At 38.0% G+C, this 16,769-nt stretch overlaps 1 protein-coding gene across 5 annotated transcripts in view; it reads right to left on the bottom strand.

Moving 5' to 3' along the window:
• Window positions 1-16,769, bottom strand: part of ccser2a (coiled-coil serine-rich protein 2a) — a 48,994-nt gene that overhangs the window by 21,491 nt on the left and 10,734 nt on the right. For 4 of the 5 annotated variants that reach the window (XM_034897909.1, XM_034897910.1, XM_034897914.1 and 1 more), the window contains exons 2-4: window positions 13,820-15,324; window positions 13,543-13,724; window positions 1,216-1,309 (exon numbers count right to left, since the gene is read on the bottom strand). In XM_034897909.1, coding sequence (XP_034753800.1) covers window positions 1,216-1,309; window positions 13,543-13,724; window positions 13,820-15,281 — 1,738 coding nt within the window. In that variant the 5' untranslated portion in view covers window positions 15,282-15,324. Of the gene's footprint in view, window positions 1-1,215; window positions 1,310-13,542; window positions 13,725-13,819; window positions 15,325-15,549; window positions 15,571-16,769 lie in introns of those variants that run through there. The other variant, XM_034897911.1, reaches the window with a different exon arrangement.

Consider the following 16,769-nt stretch of genomic DNA (forward strand, 5'->3'; position numbering starts at 1 on the left):
TCTTGCTTTCACTCTGACTCACGTGACACTAGCCATGACATAGAGGGCTATAAATATGGCTGCTTCCCGAAAAGGAGTAGGAAGAGAGGACACCCTAATGCACATTCCTACGGAGTTAACATTCCTCTCCTTCTCTCCCTCTCTCCTTCTCTCAAAAACAAGGAGATCACTGTTTACAGACTAAAAAATGATATCAGAGGCGTAAAGCAGTCTCATCAATGTATACCCAGTTGAAAATATAGATTAATGCAGTCTAATACAGGCCTGCAATAAATACTATCGTCAATGTTCATTTTTTGTTGAAGCTATTTTAGAGAGGTGTTGATGAAACTTTATGGTCATTTTGGAGGCTTTAGTTAGGTAAATATTGGAAAAACCTCTCAGTGTAACAGAATGCAATACAACAGCACAACAATATACATACTTCAATATGACCATAAAGTGGAATCTAACTTTTCACTCAAACACTTTCAACTAAACCGGAAAATTATGACCTCAGAAAGGTAGAATTTACTGCAGAGCTGTTGCAGTGGACTGCATTGCAAAGTGTACGTAATAAAACTGGCACCTGTGTGTTCACATGTACGTGTATGTGCATTGGTGTGTGTACTTCAATAGGGCTGGCTTTATAACTGACAAGAGAAGACTCACTTTCTAGAATTCATTATGTATATTGGTTACAGGTAAGGTAAATATTCCTTAAGCCTTCTTTCCCTCTCCCTTCCTCCTCTCATGTATGTGACACAAACTATACAATGAATCCATAATAACGTTGTCAACACTATGTAGTAATAATGTGACCTGATTACCTTTAACACCTACAAAATAATGTTACTCAATGGCCGTGGTGGAGTTGTAACTAAACTTAATATTAAAAGAGTAACAGCACTAAATAGACAACAAAGTGGCCACTAAAGGATTATAATGGATGTTGCAGAGGCAACTCTACACCAAGGCCATACAGGATTCAATTTATTCAAGCCATAATAATAATATACCAGGAAAGGATTTTCCTGGAAAAAGAATGCTCAGACCTTGCTAGGGCATTAATTTACAACTATGATCAAAGCAGTTTTGCTGGAGGTGTGTGTGTGTGTGTGTGTGTGTGTGTGTGTATGTGTATGTGTATGTGTATGTGTGTGTATGTGTGTGTGTGTGTGTGTGTGTGTGTGTGTGTGTGTGTGTGTGTGTGTGTGTTTGTGTATGTGTGCGGACCATGCAAGCCATCCTCTGGGAGGTCCACATCCAGCATGAGGTCATCTTCATCCAATTCTCCGGTTCCCGGAGGGTCCAGGTTGTTCAGAACATCCTGAAAAATCACGGGTAACATTGTGAGTCATTAGATAACATTATAGGCACATTATGACTGCATTAGAGTCATATAATTTTGTCCCCAGGCAAAAGTGTTTTTTGTTCAGTAAGACCAACTATCAGGGGTCGGATTCATGTAACTCTACATAGATTCAGAAGCAAACAAAAAAAACACACAATGCACTAAAGCACAAATGTATGTCTTTGCCTGTGATTAATAAAACCTTGCAAAAAAGACATTTTTGTGGCACTAATCATTTTTGAAATTCTGTGTATGCACATAAATGTAGTTCCCAATCCTCCAATTAGCAAACGTCCTTTGTTTACATAAATCAGGAACCTTCTGTCCTTGGTCTGGCATTAGCAATGTCTTTCAACAGTGCCAAAGCCGCTTTTTGTTGCTACATTCCCATATTTTTTTAGAAGATATATAATTATATATTGTATGTATAAAAGCAGAACACCTCTACAATGTAATCACTGCATAAATACAACCTTTTAGAAACTTAAAATACATTATGGAATAGAATGTCATGCTGAACTCCTGCAGTTATGTTTTTTATTGAGATTTTTTTGTTTTGATTTTATTATGACATTTGTATTTGTTATGTATGAATATTCATTTTCACTGCCAGTTATATAATACTTTTTTACCTAACAATGGCAATTTATGAAGCACTGCCAATTTGTTTTTTTCTATATTACTGTTTCCCTCAGAATATTCCTTTACTTTGGATAAGAGAACAGGCTTCTGGAAAAAATATCACTTAATTATGAATGATAATACAGAACATTTTGAAAAGCCAACAAAAACACTTCTCATTACAGCCTCAGTATATGCAGTTAGTTTGGCTGCTGCGCGGCTGTCTACAGAATAATTCAAAGCATACGCAAAAGCAAAGAACTGAATCAATAGTTCAAAGCTTTATTTTTCAAGCCAATTTTGTTTTTCATGAAACTAAATTGACACGGCTTTGACTAAAAGAAACAAGCACAAAATTATTCATTATAAGCAATCGCATGTGCTGCACAATAACTGGCTGGTTCTCAGTGTTTCAGACTTAATGAAAACGCAAAATGAAGGAAATTGAATAAACAACACATACTTCTGCAGTCATCCAAATACTGTCAACCAAGATGTTTTGTCTTTGTTGTCTGAACAGTCAATCTGTCTCATCGGTTTTTATCCTCTCGCTTCCTCGGTCTTCAGATTTATATCTCTTTTCCCTCCACCCTGATGCGCCCTTCTCTCTAACCTGATAACTTCAGCCTTCTGAATATAAAGATTTTAATACAAGAGATCAGACAAATACTTGATGAAGCAAGACATTTTTTAAAACATCTATTTAACCAAAATTGCTCTCTTTTTCAGAAACAGCTCACACCCACACAGCTTTTGTGAAATGTTAGTAATATACTGACATAAGAATTGAGATGTTGTAATAAGGTACAGAATACAGGTACATTCTTCATAAGCTATGCAAGTTTTCAGCTGTCTAATGGTTCACCTGTGTGTATGTGTGTGTGAGTCTGTGTGTGTCTGTATTAAAAAGAGCACAATCTATACATGGTACACCAGTGACACAACAAAAGAAGCAGAACAGCAGCTGCACATCCTCTATCAGCACGGTTTTTATCAGTCAAAGTACTGATGTGCACTGTGAGGTGAGTGAAAAAACTCACAACTCAGTACAAAATCATGCACTTAGGTGTTTAACATTTAACCCTACAGTGTATTGATTATATCAAATTAGCACCTAACCACTCTATAATACATTCATTGTTTTTCTTTTTTCATTCCAGGTACATTACCAACATAGTCTTTACCAATTGACTCTTTTTGTTGTTATTGACAGAGTGTAGCTCTAGAGAACCTTATATTTTACACAGTCTAAAATAGCCATTAATTAAGAGCAAACCACACTGTGGAAAGGACCCGGGCTTAGGTTTATTACTGAAATTACATAACAGCATATGTTCAGTCTGAACATTCAGTGTATTCTGTATTTTGTAATATTTTGCTCTGCTCATCCGACTCACTTCCTGCTGCAATTTTTCTTGCTCTAAGGGAATGGTTTAACTTGTAGTAGTATATGAGTTTGACACATGACATGCACATTATCAAAATATCTTATATCCATCAAACCAAACCCTGCAGCATGAGCAGCATTCTGAATGGAAACAGCCAAAGGAAGGTCTTCAAACATACTCAGTTTCATGGCACAGTCACTGCTTCCCACCGGAACATCAGATGAATCTTCCAACAAACACGGCTTGATCAAACAATGATTAAAATCTTCAAAATCCATGGAAAAGTTTTCAGGTTGAACTTTTCTCTCTCTCTGACAGTTTGCCCTCAAATGACCCGGGTGTCTGCACAACAGACTGGGAGAGTAAAAATAAAAGCTCAACCCTTAATTCTACTCATTGCTTTCTTGGAGAGTATCTTTTTTGGGATCTTTGGTAGACATTTGGTTTCCGTGTGCTGAATGTAAATTTGCATCATGGCACACCATTAGTCTAAAACGGTTACAGCTTCAAAGAAAACACAAACTTCAGCATTAGATAAGAGTGTCTAATCAATGAGGGCCAGGGAGAAGTCTTTAGACTAACTGTAATTGTTCTTGTCAGACGTCTCTGTCTTCCTCTTCTCTTTTGTCTCACAAGACGTTTGTAATGAAATATAAGTTGAGCTACTCTTATCAGAAAGCAGGGCTAGCAATCATGCTGGTGGTTTTGATGGAGGATGTCCACTACCCCAATCATTTCCAAATGGCATTGTAATCTATTTGACCAACTTATTTGCAGCTCTTGAACTAAGACCAAGTTTGAACAAAAATGTGTCTGTCTTACTTAATAAAACCATTGTAAGATGTGTGAAATGTTTGCTAATCCAGTGCACCCACTTTAAAAAGTTATTATTGATTTTAGAGTGATAATTAGGTATCCGCTGTGAGCTGTGAGTTTTTGAGAAACTAATAAGTGCTGAGTCCGAACAACAGCCAAATAATGCCATACAAAAATGGGGTTATAAAGAAAAATTATATCAATTCTTCTTTTATTCTCTTCCCTTTCAACTCTGACTATAATTGGCATCCTGTCAGTGTAGAGAGGGAGGGCTTTGATGGAAGGTAACATTAAAAGAATCTACCACAAACTTTCAACACAAACTAGTATTGGGAAGATAACAAATACTGAAACAAATACCAGATTCAAATAAAGGCTGAAGAAAAATATGGAGGAAAAAAGCACAGCATTACTCCTGTATAATGGCTCATGTGGCAAATTTGTCAAAATGTGCACTTCTATAGCATAAATGCCTAAATTGGTACAACTCAATAACAGATAAAAAAATGATGAATTATAATAAAATCTACCTCTTCTTTCTCAATGTTACAGTAAGTTACAGATAATGAAACTCAACCCTTTGATGTTTCACAGTGGACAAGGAAAGAGTATTTCGTACTCTATTTAGTTTTTTTTCAATTTCATTATATAAGAGATGCTTTTCAGTTTTATAGCCTATTGTGACCTCTAGCCTTTTGGGAGAGGGATTGTACAGTGATTGCACAGTGTAATAGAAGTGTGTTTTTATGGTCCTTATTTTTATAATGAAAATTGTACACAAAAGTACCCAGTGGGAAAATGCTACCTTAGTCCCCAGCAAGAGGATGTTGTCTGTTTTTGACACTTGCACAACTGTCTGTTTGAAACAAATGAGATGAAATGTATCCTTAGCATTTCACACCAAACCGTGACTCCTAAACCGGGGTATGAACTGTAAAAGGATTTCTGTGTACTGTCACACCCCTACTAGAAAAATATTGCTTCAAATGGCAATATCTTTTCTAATAATAGTTTATTTCTGTTGTGTGGTGCTACGCAGCCAAACATTTAGAGAACGAAATCAAGGCAGTGCGGAGGAGGCACTCGGAGCGAAATTGATGGCAGCTGCAGAAAAGAGCAAAATAGAGTTAGGTTACCCACAAATCAGCATGTTCACAGCTTTATCTTTTCTCCATTTCATTTGCTGCTGAGATGTGCCTATTGTTGACAAAATAACAATAATGTGCTTCCTGTGCCATAGTGTATATGTCTTAGACATATAAAAGACTAACAACGCAGGAGTGCTGCTGTAATCAATGACAAACAAGCAGACACCTTGGGTGTCTGTGCTGTTTACACATTACACTGTTTTATAAGATGGTCACAGTTTGAAAGGGATTTGTTTCTTAAGTGTAAGGTGTAGTTACTGTTATGAACAATGTAAGTAGTTTCATCTTGTTGTTTATTGCTTATTCTAGTATATATAGTGTACAATTACTGCTGTGCTTAATTTGAAAATAAGGATGTCTTTTGAGAACGTGAGGTTTTGCGATCTTTATGCTTGACACATTTGATTGGAGCATGAAATGTAAATGAGAATACTGCACGTTAAATTGGACATGAAGGCAAGAGAGAGTAAACTAATGAAGTGTTTTATATGTCAGTGCTGGCAGTGAGAAATACATCAATGTCCTTCTAAAAACGTATTGTTTTGGTAACATTAATAATATAATGAAATACTAACCTTTTTCTATAGAAAAGTAATTTACAGTGCAGTCCATAAGTATTTGGACAGTGATACATTGTGTAGGCTCTGTATTAGCACATTAAATATCATATTCTAAATGACTGTTAGGTAAGTGTATAATGCGCATATATATATATATATATATATATATCTCCTCGTCTGAGGGTAGAAGCTCCTTCTAAGCCCTCAGTGCTGGCTGGATGTATCCGGTACCTTCTACCTGACCTCAACAGGGAAAAAAGGCTGTTCCCCGGGTGTTTGGATCTGTAGTGATTCTCCTAGCCTTGTTGTTGTAGCGCCTGGTGTAAATATGCTTTAGGCTTTAGGTGTAGGGTAAAGAATGCCACACGTGGTATGCATTAGAAACCTGATATAGAATCAATGTCGATTAATCTGTTGATAATTTTTCTCAATTAATCAATTAGTTGTTTGGTCTATGACATTTTTGAAAAGGGTGAAAAATGTTGATCGGTGTTTTCCAAAATCCAAGATGACATCCTCAAACGTCTTGTTTTTTCCACAACTTAAAGAAATTGAGTTTACTGTGAGGAGTGACGCCTTAAAAAAATATTCACATTTAAGAAGCTGGAATCTGAGAATTTTTACAATTTTTCTGACATAATTACTCAAATTGATTAATCAATTATCAAAATAGTTGGTCAATAATTTAATATTTCACAACTAAGGAATTTATTGGTAAATAGTTGCAGCTCTAAACTGATTTATGCAAAACATTCAATGGGTCCTATTGATTAATTTTCATTGCTTGTTTAGTATCATTAGTCTCAGATTACAGGACTTTAATCTAACCAATCTAGAACATAATCTTTGTATAGCCAGTCTAAAACAAAACTTTAGTTTGAGACAATGCAAAATTATGTTAAGTTATATTGTATATTATATTAAATTATAATGTTCCTAATTATACTGTTCTCATTTATAACATTTAAGCAACAATAAACTAGAGTAAATCTTACAGTAAAATGTTTTACAGTAAGATAATTTGCCATGACACACGTGTCATGTCCAATTATGCAACAGCAAGTAAAATATAGTCAATATACTTATTTCAACAACAAACAAACAAAGAATGACAAAGAATTTTGTCAGAGAAAATGGTTCTGCTTTCATGTTGCCAGCTAATATAGTCTTGCGTTGTCTAACAAGGGGCACATTAAGCTACCAATGTAAGACTGACAATATGTGAGGGCCAATTGAAAGACACAGACTGCCATTCACACATGTTGTGTGTTATGGTCTCAATTGAAAGCACTGAATGCACCAAAAGAGGAACACAAAGACATTGTTTACCTTAAAGGTCTTCTGCTGTTAATTTAAAATCAAGACAAATAAAATCAGGTGAGCTATAAGTCTCATTAACGCAATAGCATAGCCGCTTCTCTGGCAGCATGTTCCATAAATGGCTCAGCACGCTGCACACAAAAGGCTTAAGCACCTCACTCATTTTAACACTAATTAATTGACCTGTCTCAACCTGGCTCCCCCAAAGCCTAAAATTAGAGGCAAAATAAATAAATCAGGGATAAGAGGCGGTGTAACTCTGCAGCTTTGAGGAAAAGGGAGAAACTAAAGAATTACAGGACCACCAGGAGTTTGGTTGGAAACGGAAAGGGAAACGAGGGGGAGATGGCCAAATGAATAAAACATCAACAGGAGAAACAACAAACTGGTAAAGGGTAAATGTCAACAGAAAAAAACTGCCAGCTATCCAATAGCAGGATAAAATAAGAACTGGCAGATTTGTAAGATGCAAAAAGGAAACACCTGGGAGTTTTCTATGCAAGGTTTAATGCTGCAAGGTGGGACACTGGGCTGTACTTTGAAAGAGAAATGTATTTCTTATAATGAGAGACACTCCAACACACACTGAAATCAACAGAGCAGGACACAGGTCAAATCTAAAAATGTACGTTTGACTAATTCTCGGTTACGTATCCATTGTAATGTGACCATGAAGTTTGATTTAATGTAAAGATAAAACCTTGCACCTGACGATACATTGTGATAATAATGTGTAATCTGGTAGAGATGGGCTGACTGGAGTTTTGTTGTATTCAAATTTTATTATATCTAAGAATCAAATATTTGGTTAATCCTGAGGAGAGAAATATTAGCTGTACCTAACAATAAAAAGAAATTCAATAGAACAAACATCAAACAAAAATGTCTACAGCCAAACTACTAAATTCCTTCTTCTGACATAGTTTCAATAAAAATCAAACATGCACCGAGGTTATAAAGATCACAATGTTTTGTACTGGATTCTAGTTCTTTTCAGAGGTGTTGCTATTATTGTGTCCACCTTGTGGTATTCATTTACCCATTTGGTCTGACCCTATATTTTTAATCGATGTTTATCGTCTTTGTTATCATGTACTGTATGTCAACTTCTTTGCTACTGCAGCAAAACTAACTTGAACTTGATGTGAGTTGCCAGACTCAAAACTACTTCTACCATTTCAATATAAATTGTGCCCAGGTCTACTGATGCTGTTGCACTGCATGAAAAATTGGGCTGAGGCCCGGGAAACATTAACAATCACTAAGAGAAGTAGCCATCCATTTAACAATGCCAATTTTTTTAAAGCTGTTACTGTAATGAGCTGCATGGTGCATCATGGGAATGTTATTATCAGCTCAGGTATACCCACTCCTTGATGTTGCACAGAGGCATGAGAATGCAGATAGACCCATATATAACCGGGAAAATACTGAGACACACAAACCAGGAACATTAGCAAGCACACACTTGTTGTGTGTCTTAAGGACGCACAGTGCCTCCAAGTGGACTGAGCCAACCACTGCAGCATGGCAAAATAAACTTGCATAATACTGAATATCTCCAAATCCATTCTCTCATACCTACAAGAAGCAAACAGGAAGGGCTTGCTTACACATGAATGATTCAAACACTAGTTGCTTTCTATCTAAAGAGGGTTTCATTGTTTTATTTGTTTAGAGCCATGATTGCAGGCCTTGCCGTTTTACATGTCATTCAAATTGTGCCTAATTACCCTGCTTGTCTTTTTCTCCAGCATCTAATTCAGAGCAGGAGGCTTTTTTTGCATGCACAATACCAAGAAAGAAGCTTTACTGGCATTTTGTTCAACAACAAACTATGATACACATTGTTTGATGCCTCAACTTTGTCATTACAGACCACATAGATTATGCAGAATAAATCCGAAAAAATTACAAATCATTTTGGACACAGACACTGCTTTGTGACAGGATTATATTTGTGGTTTTCTTCTGCTCATTATGAGGAACTATTTACTCAGTAAACAAGGGAAGAATGAGCAAGAGAGAGACAATAACAGATGGATGGAAAAAATGAGAAAAAAGGGTGGGATCGAGAGAGCTCAGTGCATCCAATTACAGTAAGTGGGCTCATTTCCTCTAATCAAATAGCTCAGTTAAATATCTCAAAGGCAGATTCCCCATAGAGCTGATCTTCACACATCAGCAATCAGTCACTAAGTCTATTCCTTTCTCTTTTGGGTTTCTCTTTTCCGCTTTACTTCTTTTTTCTTCTCTAGCTCCCACTTACTCACCAGCCATCACCATGCCTTTCCCTCTCTTATAGCACGGACTATCAATATTCTTTTCTTCTCCGAACAGAGATTTGTACCTGACTAAGGGATGTTATTTATTTTGTCATTTAACATACTGTAATGGGAATATTTTCTTTTCACGTTTCATAGAAAGGTTTCACACAAGCCGCAAATATGCATTCATTCATTTCTCTACAGATTTCTAGTGGTGTTGGGTCTGCTGCATAGGGTGGGAATGAAAGCTGCTACTGATATAATACAACCAATAACAGCCTCCAGTTATTTACATGGGACAAACATCCTCTAGTCAAACACAAACTAGTAGCCATGTGGCTGTTTCATTCTGGTAGAAAAGAACGGCATAGATATTGACTTTGGATCACTCTAATCACTCTAAATTATTTTGATTACAAATTACAGGATAATATCTTGTACAACAATAATAACCTAATTGAGTTATTATTAACTGCAATCAAATTATTTAAAAAGCATCTTGTACTTCTTCTAAATTCTCTAATCCTTCCTTGATTATTCTGTTATCCACTATAGAATATTGTTTCTATACAGTAACGTATGTAGATTTATGGTCTGAGCTTTTGTCTCCAGTCTGCTATTGTAGAATATCAATCACACTTTGACATCAAAACACATGACATTTTACCTAATCTGCTACACAAAAATGTGCATGCATGCATGCAAGCACATGCCCGCGTGCACACACAAACACACACACACACACACCTTAAGATGTGCTAAATGACTCTTAATCAGATACACATGGCTAAAGCACATCTGCTTGTACTGACAGCACCAATGAGCACTTACTGTACAGACAAGCATACACATACAAAGCACACTCACTCCTTTTCGCACTGTTGCTTGCTCTGGAAGAGACTACTAGAACTGTTGGGTCCTTGTAAATTCTGGAGTGTGGTCTATCTGTATAGTGTCTTGAGATAACTCTTGTTATGAATTGATACTATAAATAAAATTGAATTGAAAAAATTGAATTGAATTATTGCTTTGGTAGTTGCTACAGATCCATTATTGCAAGATAAACATGTTACATTTTCAGTGACTCGAAGCTTGTGTCAACATCACATGGTAAAAGTAGTAAACACATAAAGCTTATTTCATTTCTAATCCAGCTCATTTTAAGCTCTTTACGCATTCCGGAGATCAGGTGCCATGGTACAGTAATACAGAGAACCAAAGCGAAGGCCAACGAGACTATTAACACACAGTTGGTGGCCAGGTCAGCATTTCTTTCAGGAAGAGAGAGGGCTTGGCCTGAAACCACCGGTGAGAGCTGGCAGAAACCTCTATACAGTTTATCTTTCCCTTTCAGCCTGTGTTCTGCTTGTTTAATCCCCAATTACAAAAGGAAGGTGGAATTATTTAAAAGTGGATCTAATTAATGGGTTGAACCACATACAGTGTTTGTCATGCTAGAAAGGTCTGCTGTTGTAACTAGGTCTACAAGTCCAGTATCCATGCTTGATAATGGCCTCAAAGTTTATTAGCTGAGCAAAGTCAACTCCTTAATAAGGGACGTTTACTTTAATGTAGGGCTGAAACCATTCCTTGAATAACTCGAATAATTTGATTGATAAAAAAACCTCAATGCAAAATGATTTGCCTCAAAGCTCTGTTTAATCAATGTTACCAGCGTTGTATCGCTCACAGTGTTTCGGCACGAATGATTATTACTGTCTCACACCAGGCTGACGACACTGCTGGCAACACATGCCATGGAGACTGACATGGAGATTACAAAATGATAAAGAGACCGTAAATAGTGAGGGACTAAGAGAAGAGACAGGCTGGAGAAAACCACAGAAAGTGTCCAAAGTTTGGAATCAGTTCAAAGGTAATTAAAATGAAAACTCTGTCCAGTGAGTCCACTGCAAAATTGATCCAGCTTACCACAATGATAGCACAACGTCAATGCTTCAGCATCGCAACAGAAGATATTAAACCTAACTAATGAAAGTAAATCCCAGAGTGGTATGGACGATGAAACTACATCAAACACAAAAACTACCAAAACAAAGAAACGTAGTAGTAACCCCAATTTGATAAAGAGCCGACTTGTTGACTTCGGGAATACAGCTGATCATTGCGCACCAATATCTCTCGCTTTCTTTACGGAGAAACAGCTGATCAACGATCTACTAGCATAAGTGTTACAGAGCTGTGGGACATTCTCATCAAATATATAAATGAAAATAGGTTGAGTTTAACTTATATATACTTATAGGCCTATATACAGATCAGTCTTAGGTTAAAAGTTGTAGTTCTGCAAGTTAAGTTGCACAACTTAAGGTAATGTTTATGTATGTTTAATGCATGCCTTAGTTTGACGTTGTGATTGCATTTCAGCCAATATTTGGCATTGGCCAAACTATTGGTATCAGCATTTATAATGGCAGATTTTTTAAATACTCATTAATCAGAATCATTTAGAATGACAAATAAATGATTGATGATCAATAAATGATTCTAAAAAAAATATTTAAAAAAAATAAGAAGTGTTTTGAGTGTTGGCGTTGCATAGTTTGTCCACCAGAGCTCATTCGACAACCTCCCTGTAGGCAACACTGTTGTTGTTTCCTTTCATTGTGTTTTTGTTCAAAGAACTTTAAGTTTCATTTCTTAAGTTTGCATTTTTAGACATTTTATGTATGAGAACTTTAATATATATTTTATGTTATGACAATAAAACAAATCCTTATCATATTATTTTAGTGAGAGGTCATAAATAAATACAAATAACTAATGTTAGAGAAATCTGTTTATGTTGTGTTATGCGTTTCTGTTTTTTATATATATCTATATATATATCTATATATATATATATATATATATAGAGTATATTGGCCAAAATATCTGAATATCTGATTTTTAAATACCCAAATATTTGCATCAATATCAGCCTTAAAAATCCTTTATCAGTTGGGCTCTCAAACAAACTATGTATATTATTGTTCTTCAATAGAACAAAAGTATTTATTATCCGATTACTCAATTAATCAACTGAATAATCGGTAGAATACTTGATTACTAAAATAATTGCGGCCCTACCTTAATGACATATAAATGAGAACTGCATTGCTGTACACAACAAAAGTTTAACTTTTCTAATCACAGACCAAAGAGAAGGATCTTAAGATTGCATACTACCCCCTTTTTTACGGATAAAATAATCATGAATTCATTTATAGTATATTCATATTTTTATAGGCATATAATTGTCTCAGGAACTGTGCACCTCATCCCCCCCCCTTTCTTTTTTTTCTTCTGCACTACTTCTATTTTATAATTCTTGTTGACAGTGTTAAGGGATTGCTTCAATCTCGTTGCACAGGTATTGCACATGTGTATAATGACAATAAAGGCATTCTATTCTATTATTTAATTATATATATATATAAAAATAATAGTCATACTAAAGGTCATACCATAGATTTATCACATTACATCAAAGTGAAGAATCCAGTGAGTGTGATTGAGGGTAATTTATGTTTAGCTCCTGAAGGTGAACATTAAGTACATTGTATTTTCTTAAACATATATTGCAGGTCCACACTCTTTTGAGCTGGTCTTTTAATGCTTGAACTTTTGTCTCTAGTGCCCATGGAAATGTTACAAGAAGACCATTCTTGTAATATGAATCAGACCACTTTTAAGGAGCCATACCCTTTTCTTCAAACCCAAAATGAACCCACTTCCCAGTCACACAAGCCTATTCTTTGCCAACTAGCAATCATTTAAAGCTGAGATGGCATTCTCTGAAGTTCCTAGCCTTAGTATAGTATCATCATCGCTAAAGTGATCAGCTCTTGACCCATTTCCTTTTCTGAAATATGCTACAGAGGAATCTGCCAGTTGATATAAAGTGAGTAGTGGAGAGCATGAGCAGCTTGTTGGCAGTTATCTGGCAAATTCCACATTAAATGAGAAATCCTATCAGTTTATATGACTGAAGAATTTCTGGAATTAAAGGAAATGTCTTGCAACAGAAGTGATATTAAGATGATATCTTTTTTTTTCTGACAGCAGTGGCAATAAGCTGGAACTCACCATGCTGTTGAGCTCTGAATTGTCATAGCTGTCACATCGCGCAGGCCCAAGAGGCTCAAGACCATCTTCATCCCACATGTAGGTTCCACCAGAGCTGTTGGAGGGCGATAACTCCACAGACGAAGCCTGAAGGACATCACCCTGTTGTGAGGAATCCTGCATAGGACTTTCTTCTGTATTTCCTAAAGAACAAATATAAACACAGGACTGAACAACTGTCACAAATGTAGCACAAACGTTTAGTTGAATGTTTTTTCAATTCAGGTTTTCAATTTACCTGCCAGATCCATAGTGTCCCAGTCAAGGGTCTCATTGAGAAAGCTTTCCAGGCGGGTTTGAGTAGTGCTGCCAGTTTTCCTGTTGTCAGGCACGTCACCATCACTGAACACATCTCCCACACAGTCAAAGTCATCTAGAAACTCTTCACTTGTATCGCCTCTGTCTAGTGATGAGGCAGAAGACAAGGACATGTCCTCCAGAGTCTCGCCTCCTGTCTGGCCAGAGCTCTTCTTAAGCATACAACTTCCTCCTCCTTTTTCTTCTCCAGAGCTTCCATCACTGTCACTGTGTGAGTCTGTGCTGGCAGCTTCAACAGTTTGCTCAATGTCTTTTGCTATCCCTAACAGACCTGCACATTCAGAAGCAGCAGGTCTGATAGCCCCCTTGACCCTTCCTGGAAAAAGTGGCTTCTGCTGCTTGGCCTGCCCAGGTCGAGACAGCCTGTAGGCCAAAGACCCCCCACTACTGCCCAGTGATTTGGTCAGCGCACTACTGGGGAGAAGAGGTTTCTTTAGAGCACTGGGAGTAGAGGGTGCTGGGGAGACCGAGAGGGTTGGCAGAGAGGAGGCAGCTGAAGTTCTACTGTACTGAAGTCCTCCAAGTCCTCCAAGTCCTCCACATAGACCTCCTGAACCTCCGAGGCTGCCATTCAGACCCCCCAGTCCTAAACCCACTCTTCCATTGCTCAGCTGAGGGGGTTTAAGCAAACTACTCCGAGGAGGTCGAAGCTGAGTGTTTGCCAGTGGCTTGGCTAGCTCCACAGCGCGGTTAAATGAGAAGGACCGGGTCATAGGCTGGCTCGTGGGGGAGGGAATCTGCTTGAAGTGAGTGAAGCTGTTAGAACGCACCATGTTGTCCAGCGCCAAGGTCTTTAGGCTGTCACTGGACTGGGACAGGCTGTCTTGAGAGCTGCTTCTGGGAGAGCTGGATCCTAACCTTGGCCGCACAAGGCGGGACTCTGAACCTGTTCGAGCAGGAATGCTGGAGCCATTATGGCCCTTCTTAGAACTTAAGTTAAGTGGGCTTTGGCCTAGCTTGGCGCCTACTTTTGGATTCATCGTCAAGGGTTGCTTGGGGATGGCCTTGGGACTGGAGACCGCCACCATGAAAGCACCTGATCTTTGCATCTTGGGAGTTGCAGGAAAGCCATTCTTTACCTCCTTTGCCAACGAAGGAAGCTGTATCTGAGCCTTTTCTTCAATTCCATCCCCAGGGCTGGTGGGGGTGGTGACGCCAGTGGGGGTTGTCCCCTCATCTCTCCTCCATTTCAGGGAAAAAGGAGAGGCACAAATTACGCCATTTAGGTGTGTTCCTGGAGGAGCGGTCTTACCATCCTGGGTTGGGGTGGTTGGCTGTGTGGAACCATTGGACAAGGGGCTAGCGCCACCTGTCGAGGAGCGTCCACCAAATTTAGGCAATCTGGATACCATGGCAGACCTGATGGGTGGTTTCTCTTCCATTAGATGCCAACAAAGGCATGGATGAATGTGTAATTACACACAACTAGAGAAAGAATACACAAAAAGACAACACATGAGATGATTAGATTTAAGTGTACAATTTGACTTGGGACAATTACAAGCAGCTATATATCTTTGAATGGTAATTTAGTACAGAGATTTGTTTTTTCTGTCTGTGACAATAACCACTATTATGAAAAGTTCCATTATCTGTTAAGTGAAAGAAGAAAATTAAATGTAGTTAAAAACCACACATTGGCAAATGCACTCAGACACAGTAACAATACAAAAGGGTAGTCCTGTCCACCTGCTGCAGTGACTGCATGTCTGTCTTCTTTTTAAGGATCACGGACTGTGAGAAGCATTAGGGATTAATCTGGCAGGCTTACAAGGCAACTTCAGACTTTGTCACGGCAAGTCTGGTTGATGCTTTCCCGTGGTCATGTGAGGGACATATTGGAGGGACGGCTTAATTACTTGTCTTCATGCAACTGGTACATGGCCACAAATTTGACCATTTAATTGTAACATAAAATCTCCCGATATAAGGGTAAATAAAAGAAATAAACAAAACATTCTTAATGAGAAGTTAATATAATTATGAGCTTCAATATTTCACACATAAATAGAGTTTCACACATGACATGACCTGTAGCTGGCACGGGTTTTAGAAGATAAGGCACCAACACGCCTGGCCAACAAAAGAATGGGCAAACGGTTAGCCAGCGCCTGGGGGACAAGGGGAAACCAGTGCTGGGAAGGTGGCCAGCACACTGTGAATAGTGAATAGAGGATGAACAACATGTAAAACCAAAGGAGGAAGAACACAGGGCTGTTTCCTGCTACTCATTGTTACATTTATTCAATTCCAGTCTGCCATGTGACAAGTGCACATGAGTTGGTGGTGCACCTGCATGATCCATCTGGCTAGTGCTGGAAGATTATGAATAGGAAAGTTACTGAGATCCAGATGGCTGGTGCGGTTAACAGAAAGTGATATATCTGCATGAGGGAGCAAAGCAGTTACTTAAAATGTGTTTGTAGACTGTTGCCCTTGAACAAATTGCTGTTGTATAAAATAATATTAATATGCACAAATGCTTATTAACCTTTAAGAAATGCATGCTCCCATGTGTATGGATCCATTGACAAACTGGCACAAAGACACAAAGGCAGATACTAGAGCAATAATCTACTCAACTTTTGAAGGGTGGGGGAGGGGTGTTGTTTTAGAATGTGGGTCTCAAATTCTGTAAAAAAAGAATCGCTGCCATAGTGCCCCACATTCCCATGCACAGACACACGTGTCTACAGGCAAAGAGACACACTCACCACTGACACAGAAGTCTAGCTATGCCACCATCCTAAGCTGCTTCAAAAACACACAAGGGCACCAACACTAAAATACAGTTCGACACAAAATCAGGTCAGCATGTGCAGGCAGGGCAACCAAAGCCTCTTTGCCCCGGGGAAGGGGGCGGTGATTAT

This window comes from Etheostoma cragini, chromosome 17 (assembly GCF_013103735.1).
Source record: "Etheostoma cragini isolate CJK2018 chromosome 17, CSU_Ecrag_1.0, whole genome shotgun sequence".
NCBI lineage: Eukaryota > Metazoa > Chordata > Actinopteri > Perciformes > Percidae > Etheostoma > Etheostoma cragini.